The 10,113-nt window shown below is 52.7% G+C and overlaps 2 protein-coding genes across 3 annotated transcripts in view; one reads left to right on the top strand and one right to left on the bottom strand.

The window, feature by feature from the left end:
- The first annotated feature begins 83 nt into the window (after window positions 1-83).
- TMDD1 (transmembrane and death domain 1) lies at window positions 84-1,129 on the top strand. The gene has a single exon (XM_042946585.1). The coding sequence runs from the start codon at window positions 102-104 to the stop codon at window positions 1,107-1,109; it is 1,008 nt and encodes a 335-aa protein (XP_042802519.1). The 5' UTR covers window positions 84-101; the 3' UTR covers window positions 1,110-1,129.
- A 3,041-nt stretch (window positions 1,130-4,170) lies between these two features.
- The window catches only part of SCN8A (sodium voltage-gated channel alpha subunit 8), a 119,195-nt gene continuing 113,252 nt past the window's right edge, over window positions 4,171-10,113 (bottom strand). For both annotated transcript variants that reach the window (XM_042946586.1, XM_042946587.1), the window contains exon 26: window positions 4,171-8,485. In XM_042946586.1, the coding sequence (XP_042802520.1) occupies window positions 7,338-8,485 (1,148 nt within the window). In that variant the 3' untranslated portion in view covers window positions 4,171-7,337. The remainder of the gene's footprint in view (window positions 8,486-10,113) is intronic.

Raw genomic sequence — 10,113 nt, 5'->3', positions numbered from 1 at the left:
GAAGCCCCGCCCTCTCCCCTCCCCCGTCGCCAGGGTCAGGCTCCCCTCCCCCACCATGGGTGTTCTGAGCTCCTCCCCGCCCAGTCGGGTCACAGACGGCGATGGCAACGGGGACGGCGACGGCCGCGCGGGCCCGGGCCCTGGCGTTGGCGCTCTGGGGCTGGGCGCTGGCCCCGGCGGGGGCCTTGGACGCTATGGGCCCCCACGCGGCCGTCCGTCTGGCCGAGCTGCTCACCCCGGAGGAGTGCGACCATTTCCAGTCGCTCCTGAAGGTGCCCGAGCCGGACGTCGAGGCCGAGCTGGCCCGGCTCTCTGAGGACCGGCTGGCCCGCGCGGAGACGCTGGGGCCCACGTCCAAGCCGCCGGGCAGGCTGTGGCGGCTGTGGCGGCGGCGGCGGAAGCGGGCGGCGGCCGAGTCCGCGGAGGTGTCGGACGGCTGCCGGGAGAGGCTGGCGGACTGGCTGGCGGCCGAGGCCCCGACCCTCTCTTGGGACCGCGTGGCCCGGGCGCTGCGGCGCTGCGGCCGGCCGGACGTGGCCCGGGAGCTGGGCAAGAACCTCCACCAGCAGGCGACGCTGCAGCTGCGCAAGTTCGGCCAGGCCTACCTGCGCCCGCCGGCCGCCCCCGCCCCCGCCCCCGGCCCCGCCCCCGCCCCGCCCCCGGCCCCGCCCCCGGCCCCGCCCCCGGCCCCGGCCCCGCCCCCGCGCCCCCGCCGCGCCGCGCTCCCGGAGCCCGACTGGGACCAGCTGCAGCTGATCTTGGAGCGTCTGCCCCAGGCACCGTACGAGCGCAACCCCGCCGGCTGGGTCGGGCCGCTGGCGCTCGGCCTCCTCACCGGCTTTGTGGGGGCGTTGGGCGCCGGGGCGCTGTTCATCACGCTCACGCTGTGGCTCACGGGCGGCGACGGCCACGGCCCGGGCCCCGGCCCTCCCCGGCGCAGGTCCGCCCAGGTGCGCGGCGGGCGGCAAGCCAGGCCGCCCCTGTCTGCAGAGCAGCTCGAGCCGTCGAGGGCCCGGGCTGCACGCGGGCCGGTCCCCCCTCGCCTCAGTTTCCCCGGCCGTAAAACGGGAGCGCAGCCCCGGCAGAGTGCCGTCTTCCCCGTATTATAAACGTTACCAAATACGCAAAGGAGGGAGCATTCGTTGGTTTGTTGGAAATGGCCGCACACCCGGCGGGACTGCCGGTGGGAGAGGAGGGGCTGGGGTGCTAGGGTGCCGGGGTGGGAGGCAGGCCCTCCCTCTTGTCAGCCTTAGAGCCTTCTTATCTCGCAGTAGCTCTTGCACCGAGAGCTACCATTTATTGAGTGCCAACTGTATGCCAGGCCCTGTGCTAAGCGGGTTGCGTAGGTTATTTGATAAAAGCTTCAGAACCCAAGAAAAGCAGGTATGATCTCCATTACACATAAAGAAACTGGCCACAACTAGTCGGTGGCATAGTCAGGGTTTTGAACCCAGAGCTGCCTGAGCTGAGAGTTTGAATCCCAGAGGGAGTGATCTGTGACTCCCCAGAGGGAGCTTGACAAACCAGGTGCGACCTGAACAAGAGGCGGGGTTTCTGTTTACTCTGAGGCCCTGCAGGAGTGTGCAGGGTGGGGTGGCACAGCTAGAGGTGGTGTCCCCACTTTCAGGGGCCGCTGCCTCCAAGCTGCTCTTCTACTCAGACCCCTGAAGGTCCACCTGGAGCCCCAAAGCTTCCCCACCCACCTGAGTGGCCAGGGCCCTGCCAGCCCATCTAAGGAGCTGAGCCTGGGTGAGCCCTTAGACTCTGTCCCCTGTCACGGGGGAGGGCAAAGAGGACAGCCGTGGGGTCTTGCTGGGTGGGAGGGTCTGTCCACCCCCCGGGGGGCCGAGGGGCTTTGCTGTGAGAGCAGTGACAGAATGACAGGCCAGTCCAAGAGGAGAGTTGAAAACAAGATTGACGTAACCCTTTATTGCAAATTCTAAAGTAAAAAGATGTACAGTACAAAGTAAAATTGAAATTTCAGACTATAAACTTCCAATCCACTTATGCATTCTCATTTCTCAAGCATTTCTGCCATTTCCGCGTAAACGGAACAGGGAACAAGTCGAGGTGGTGAGGGAAGGAGATACAGCGAGGGAAAAAAATTAAGTGTCTAGAATAATCACAAACACCAGAAGCAAGTGAAAGGAAAGACATTTTCTCGACCTGCTGTCCTGGTGATGAGAAGCGGGGGTGATTGGAGCAGTGCAGTTTAAAATGGCTCTCAGAATAGCAGCATTTATGGTACCATTTCATCTTCCTTAAGTCCAAATAATTCTTTGCCCTTCCCTAGTGCCTTTGCCTCTGTATCTCAAAACACTTTACAAAACATTTAGTTAAAGCCTCACAACACCCCTGTGAGGTAGGTCAGTATTATTATCCCCATTTTACAGATGAGGAAACTGAGGCACAGAGAGGTTAAGTGACTTGCCCAAGGCCACACAGCGAGCCAGTGGTTGAGCTGGGGATGGAACACAGGAGTTCTGCCCCTTTTCTGGAACCACTGGACCACGCTCCCCTTTACCTATATACATTCTTCACACACACACATCACACGTGCACACCCGCCCACCCCACCCCACTTAGCCTCTATGTACAGCAAACAGCAGTGGGGGGCAGGGGCAGGGGGTGCCTCAGGAGCATTTTAATGGAGGAAATCTTGGAAAAGGAATCCAAGAAGGCACAGAGCTGAGCCACAAAGCAGACTCTGTGCAAACCTTGGGCCCCTCCCGACCCAGACTTCCTCCTCTCTCCTGATGTCCCCCTGGCTGGCTAGTTGCAGCCGATTCTTTAGGGGGTGGGGGTACCTGAAAATGAACGAAGCTTTTTGCAAGACTTTGGGCAACATCTGAGAAAAGAAGTAGGCATCATTGCAGAAGACGCCCAGGACTCAAGTCACAAAGTCGTAACCCATGGCGATCTCACCTCCACAGCAGGCCTGGAGGCTGGGGCCGAGAGGAGGAGGATGGGGACTGACCTACCAGCCAGACTAGAGTGGGCACTTCAGAATCCTCCTGAGAGTGTTCCTGGACCAGGAGACATGGCCTAGAGAGGGATGTCCCCAAAGCAGGGCAGGGTGAGGGAGGGGAGCGGTGCCCCTCTCCCCTGCACGGATGTGAACGAGACCAGCCGTAGTCTGCTGGTGTATGTGTTGGGGTGATGGAGGGCAGGGCCCAGCGTTAGCTAGCAGAGTGGAGGCTGTTGGGCATCGTGCTCGCCCGAGCTTTGGGGCATCGGCATAGCTCTTTCCTTAACGTACCGGTGAGAAAGGCAGAAGTGAGGCCAGCCCGGCTGGGTTGGCTGACATCATCTTGGGGGGCTCTGCCGGGTGGACTGGTGAAGAAGGGGTTTTGTGGACGGTTAAGCACTGGCCCGGGAGTGGGGAGAACATCACATGCAATGGGTGAGTGGGGGTCTGGGGGGGCGGTGGGGGGTTGGTGGGCAGGACCTTGCTTTTCTCTCCAATCTCTACTTCTCAGCCAGAACTTAGCGAGAGACCCTGATCTCTCTCCCTTCTGTTCCCCTCCTTTCCCCACACGTGCTAAGGTCCCAATTCCCAGACCCCTCCCAGGACTCAAGAATCGGGAGAGTCAAGCAACAAACGGACACCAAGACAGGCTTCCCTTGTACAGTAAAAAGGGTCATTTTTATTTTGTTTCCTCTTGGCTTATAGTAGTGATGTACTTTGTATCACGTCTCATTTAGAGCAGTGTTGGCCTCCATGCATTCACTAATACACTCATCTTCACTAGTGGTCTTTTACAAATTTACACGGGTTGCGGCGGAAAAGAAAAGAACTCTGGGCACTGTCGTTCCAGGGGCTTTGACCGGGAGCTTCTGCTTACTTCTCCCCAGTCAACTTCCGACACCGAAAGTGGCTCATTTAGAGAAGTGGGAGTAGGTCATGTTGACTCGGGAAGGTTTCGCTGCTCTCGCCCTCTGAATTACGGAGTCTCCTCAGCCTGAGCAGCAAGGAGGTTAAGGGAAGAAGAGGGGAAGGTGTTTTGCACACACAAACCAGCAACCGTGTCAGCTGCTGCTCAGTGGCTTTGGCTCTGCATTTGAAGTTAACAGCATCACACGTCTTTTTGCTTTTTGTCCTTTTTTAAAGGTGAATTGTGGAGTATAAATACTGCACCAAGGACCTGGCTACAAAAAATAAATATTTATATTATATTTATATATCTATATATATATATGTGCAGTGATACTGTGGCTGCTGCTGCTTTTTGATTGGCTTCGTTAATATTTGGCAAAGCGTTGCCACTTACCCACCCGGCGAGGGCGTACAAAAACGTCCTCACTGGTTCTTTCAGTTCAATGCCTGTTAACTGCGGGTGTAGACTGCTGGTGATGGTGTCATTTACTACCGAAGAAGTGTGGAGCAGGGCGGGTGAGTGAGAGAGTGAGTGAGCGAGTGGGCGGAGGGGCGGCGGGTGAGGGACAAGAAGGTAGGAAAAGTTAAAAAAAAAAAAAAAGTTGAAACATCAAGTAAGAGTGGAGGTGGCTTCTTCCCTGTGAAGCTGGCTGATGGGTGTCAGATACCAAGGCCCATGTGTGTGTTACTGAGGAGATAGCTGCTGGGGGTCTGGGGGAGGGAAAAGGGCAGATCTTAGAAAAAAAAATCTCATTAATATGCTCTAGTAGCTTAATGACATCACTAGCACGAGCACTTGGGGTACCGAGCGGGGTCTTCTAGCTCTGTTGCCCATCTCAAGACCTAAGAACAATGATGAAGTGTAGCCAAATCTTGCATAGAAGTGGTTAGAATTTATTGCACATTGGAACAAAAATATATATATTTTTTGTTGTTTTGGAAAAGACCATTAGCAATAAAAAATTTTTTGTCTGTCTGTCTGGTTTGGGGATGTACATTGGCTGACAGCATCTAAGTTCTAAGAAGAAAGAAAAGTATAAAAAATAAAAATAAACATGACAATGGCATAAGCCAGAAGCCATTTCCTATTTAATAAGTTGTTAATTTGTATTTACAAAAAGGCATGCCGATAAAATAAAATGATATATTACAGTATTTATAATTCTCTTAAAAAGAATAGCCACACACGTCAGCTTCGTGTTTTGTGCTGTTGACGACGTCGCCTGTACATGTTACTATACATTCGTCCTAGCGGTTAGCAGGGTCACTGAGAGAAATGCTTTTCCAACCTGGGTCGCGTGTAGTACGAAAGTTCTACGGAGGAGGCCGCAGAAGCAGGCTTAGGAGAGCCGGGCAGAGTTTCTAATGGTCCAAGAAGACAGAAAGCTCGGCTTACTGCCTCGCTGTGTTGGTCGTACGCAAAACTAGTCGGGTGGGTGGTGCGGTCCCACCGAGTGCTTCTGCTACAAGGCAGAATGGTGTGTCTGATCGCGGGGGGTCTTTAGCCCCCCCCCTCTACTTTATGGTGCAGGAGGAATTTTAGTTTGGTTTAGTTCGCATGCTAAAGTCTCTCCTCATTCTTTGTATCGACTTCCTGAGACACTCAACTGCAGCATCCTGGCTTTGAGATCTAGTCCTCGGATGAGAAGCCCCTGGACTAAAAACCGTCTTCCCTAAAGCGGGAGAGGGGACGGAAGACAGGACGCTCCCCCCAGAGCCACCCTCCGATGACAGCGGGCAGGTCACTAAGCAGGCGGCACGACGGGCTAGAAAGGGGACGTGCCGGGCAGGGGAAGCTGCGACAGTTTAGGAATTAGTACTGAATCGCTTTCTCATGAGAATCGGTGCGATAAAGAAACCACGTGGGCTTGGTTCAGAGGCGGCTCCCTCTCTACCTTGGGTCCCACCAGTGACTATGTGTTCGCTAGAACGTGAAAGGAACCACAGCCGTTAGCCCCAGCGCGGCCGCCCTCACCCGCCTCTGCAAGTAAGGGAAGCCCTGCTTGGTGGAAAGACGAGATGGAGACAAGAGGCATCATGCAGTGTGTGAGCTTGTGACAACCCCTCTGCCGAGGGAGAGGCCCGTTCAGGATATCCGAATCCCTCTCCGGCTTGTCCCAAGCCCAGAGAGAGCCACAGTGCAGCAGGACGTGATACTACCTGAAGCGAGCACCCCAGACCCCCCCGTGAAAGCTTAAGTTCCCCAAATTACCCCCTAGAGATGCCATGCCACTTTGAATAGCGCTTGTACCTCTGCCCCAAACAAGTGTCAGTTCCCCAGCATGAAGGCTAAACAATCATCATAAATATTGCAATACAAATGAACTGGGTTTTGTTGTTGTTGTTGTTTTGATTTCTGTTTTTAGCCCTAGGATTTGGTTTTACAGTGACATTATTAATACAAAGCCATTCGAGATCGAAGTTTCCCCGTGGACGGGACACCGAGCAGCATTAAACAGTTCATCTTTCAAAATGGGCAACAATGGCTGTATGTTAGAGATGTCTGTTAAACATGTACACACAACGGATCCATCTGCTTGTTGGACTGGGTCTGTTTTCTGTTGGTAGTGGTGGTGGGGTCAATCGGTCGGTTGTGTTTCCCTACCCAGAAGATGTATGAAAGACTTCTACGAATTCGTAAGGAATTGCAGTGGAATGGAACGCTTACCGTTTTGTTCTCCGAATACAGTGAACGGTGCAGGGCTGGGTCCTGTCCAAAGGCTGACCCAGGGCAGGGGACAGGGTTAGTAGTGTCCTGTGGTGTATGGTTCTCATGCATGACTTCTGATCACGGCATGCCATCATGCAAATCATTTCTACGCAGTGAACGAGCACAATGTTTGGAATCGGCCTGAGCAAGTCCTCCTCAGCCTGAAGAAACCTGATTGTTTTCCCCCACCCATCTCCAAACCACGTGAAGCCATGTGGAGAAGATGCGGTTTATGTCAAAGAAACGGACAATTAAATGACACGGGCTAGATGGGAGTGTGTGTGTGTGTGTTTCCTGTGTGCTGCTTAGCTTAACTAATGTAAGAATGCAAATACAGTTTGCACGAACAAACAAACTTTTAAAGTGATGCTTTCTGCTTCTGAGAATCACCAAAATGAAAAAATAAAATCCATTTGGCTGCAACGGAAATATGCTGGTCCCGGCAGCCTCTCCTCTGGTTTTCGTATCCTGTTGGTTTTGTCCTAAGTTGCATTGACTGATGTGGAACATGCAGTAACCACCTGCCCAAGCATTAGAAAATCTGTGAGTCCAGGGAGCAGGGTCCTTTGCCCTCGGCAGGTCACTGCTCAAGATGCAACCGTGTTACATGGTAAGCCGACTACGTTTGGTATAGATCTTCGGGTTAAAGTGTCTCCACAGCTGTCCTGCATTGATAATACTCAGGAAGTTTGTAAACAATCTTTCGCTTGCAAGTTTTACATCTGTACAATGTTTAATTTTTGCTTTCCTCTAACACTTGGATTCTCTGACCTCTTTTTGTCTTTTGGCTCTTTCCCTTCTTCCTTCCTCTGCCCGTTGTTGCTTCTCCTTCTCAGGTTTCGTTACACTGTCATAGGACGGGAGGGAGGCTGTGGACGGGGTGCTCTCTTTTTTCTCCCGGTGTGTGCCTCCGTTCTCCAGCTTATTGGAAGTGGTCTTTTTGCAAACGAAACCCCGTCTTGCTAAATGTCCCCGGTAGGCGCGCTGCAGGACCACCGCCGACACCTCCTCCTGCTTGCGCCGCAGTGTGGTCGTGATGGGCTCGTAAGACACTTTGGAAGGATTGGATGCCACGAACCGCTCCTCCATCTGCTGCCGGAGGATGTCCAACTCCCCGCTGTCCCCCAGGACCCGCTTGGTGAAGGCAAAAAGGATGTCCAAGCAGTGGATGCGATCCCCGCTGACCATCGGCAGATCCATGGCAATGAGCTCGATGGTGTTCGGCTTGGGCACTCGGAGAGGGTGCTCCAAGGCGTCTGCAAAGTCTGCCAGCTTACAGTACTCGATGAACTGGGTGGCGTCAGGGTCAAACTTCTCCCAGATCTCATAGAAGGTCTCGAAGTCGTCCTCGCTCAGAGGGTCCGCGCTCTCCTCTGTGGCCACACTGAAGTTCTCCAAGATGATGGCGATGTACATGTTCACAACAATCAGGAAGGAGATGATGATGTAGCTTACGAAGAAGAAGATGCCCACCGAGGGGTTCCCGCAGTCTCCCTTGAAGCCACTCCCCGGGTGCTCCTTATCCAGGCTGCAGTCAGGGGGGCGGTTCAGGATGGGCAGCAGGAGGCCATCCCAACCGGCCGACGTCGTGATCTGAAACAGGCAGATCATGCTGTTGCCAAATGTCTCAAAGTTGAACATGTCGTCGATGCCGGCCTCGTGCTTCACGTATGCGAAATTGGACATCCCAAAGATGGAGAAGATGAACATGACCAGGAAGAGCAGAAGGCCAATGTTGAACAGAGCAGGCAAGGACATCATTAAGGCAAAGAGCAGGGTACGGATCCCTTTGGCGCCTTTGATCAGACGCAAGATGCGCCCAATACGGGCCAACCGGATGACTCGGAATAGGGTTGGGGACACAAAGTATTTCTCAATGATATCAGCCAGGAACATTCCTAAGAGGGCAGAAGAAGAAATGTTACTGAGATTGGAGACCCCTTTCTCGTTACTTATGTCATCTGGCACTGGAGCCCTTAAGTTCAAAGGACTTCACAGAGTCAGTGCCTAACGATTCAATCTGAACTCTCAGGATTTCAAAACAAAGTCACATGCTTCAACCGTACGGAAAAGCAGAGAAAACACTAAAACGGACACCTATGCACCAGGCATCCAGATTTAACAGATGCTAGTATTTTACCAAATTTGTTTTCTCCCTTCATCCCCGAAAGCAACCGCAATCCTGGAGATGGTGTGTATGTACCATTCCAGTTTCTTCATTTCGCTGTGCATGAATCTATAACTACTATACACACGGACAGACAGCATCCTGGCAGCCTACTGTCCTGAAAGAATTATACCGTATCTATCTGTTTAGAACAAGTTTTTTAGATCCCTAACTTGGTCTTCAGACTTCGCGCTATGTTTGTGAGACTGATCTCTGGCGTTAAGAGAATTTTGGATTGTTCATTTTCACTGGTGAGCCGTACTCCATTTCATGCATAGGTCCTCATTTATCTGTTTTCTTATTCAAGGACAAGGAGTTTTCCTTGGGTTTGTGCGTGTGTGGCTTTCCAAGGTGTTACTGATTCCTCTCCAAAATGCTATCAAATTTCCATATCCACAGACAATGGATGAGAGGTCCCGGCGCCACCCATGACTTCATGACCCTTTGGCTGCGATGTCTTAGTTACTTCGCTGTGGTGCCAATTTTCCAAGTATCTTCTGCCTGGCTCTGAAAAGACATTTTTGGTTTCTTATTGTCCCATGTCCCTATCCTTTCTACGCCAAAGTAGCCTAGAAAACCAAAGGGACCTCCCAGAAGTGGCTTTTAACTCAGAGCTTCTAGACTTGTGCTTACAGCCACAGATCAGAAACAGCATTGGCAGACAAAAAGGTCAAGGCGTAAGTGGGATGTGAAAGTCAAGGGTGACCACGTAAAACGAGAGGGCCTTTCTCTGTTTATGTTTAGTCAGGAGTCCACTCAGCTGGACCGCTTGCCTTTAACACTGCACAGCAATAATGGGAGCCCAGAGAGGGACCACAGAAGGAAGGGGACGCGCAAAGGTTGCGACACGGCAGCTGAAGGGATGGCAATGACATGCTGTCTTTCTTCAGTGCCTTCTCTTGCTGTCAAGGCCCTAATGAGACAACACGAGTTTCTACTGACAGGAAGGATTTACTCTGAATAAGGAAACATCTTTCAACCCTAAGGACTCATAAATACTGGTGAAGTGAACTGCAGAAGCCTATATAATCCCCTTATTTGAACCCTTTTCTTTTTTTTTTTTTTTTTTTTAAAGTAGGCTCCCGTGCCCAGTGCGGGGCTTGAACTCACAACCCCGAGACAGAGTTATATGCTCTACCGACCGAGCCAGCCAAGCACGCCACCTGCCCCCCCACCCCCAACTCTTATCTGAGTTTTTTAAGTTGGGACAGAATCTTAACTTTCAGGAAGGGATGAGACACAGGAAGTTTGGACAGCCTCTTGGGGCCTCTTCTGGAGTTCGTATTCCATGAGGTATTCGAGCTTTCAAGAAAATCTCTACCTCAGCCAGGACCCAAGATGAATTCTCAGCTCTCTTCT

This window comes from Panthera leo, chromosome B4 (assembly GCF_018350215.1).
Source record: "Panthera leo isolate Ple1 chromosome B4, P.leo_Ple1_pat1.1, whole genome shotgun sequence".
In the NCBI taxonomy this organism is placed as follows: domain Eukaryota; kingdom Metazoa; phylum Chordata; class Mammalia; order Carnivora; family Felidae; genus Panthera; species Panthera leo.
This window is presented reverse-complemented; position numbering and strand designations above follow the sequence as displayed.

Coding starts and splice junctions, on each gene's coding strand:
- TMDD1 (XM_042946585.1), top strand. CDS start 102: ATGGCAACGGGGACGGCGACGGCCGCGCGGGCCCGGGCCCTGGCGTTG.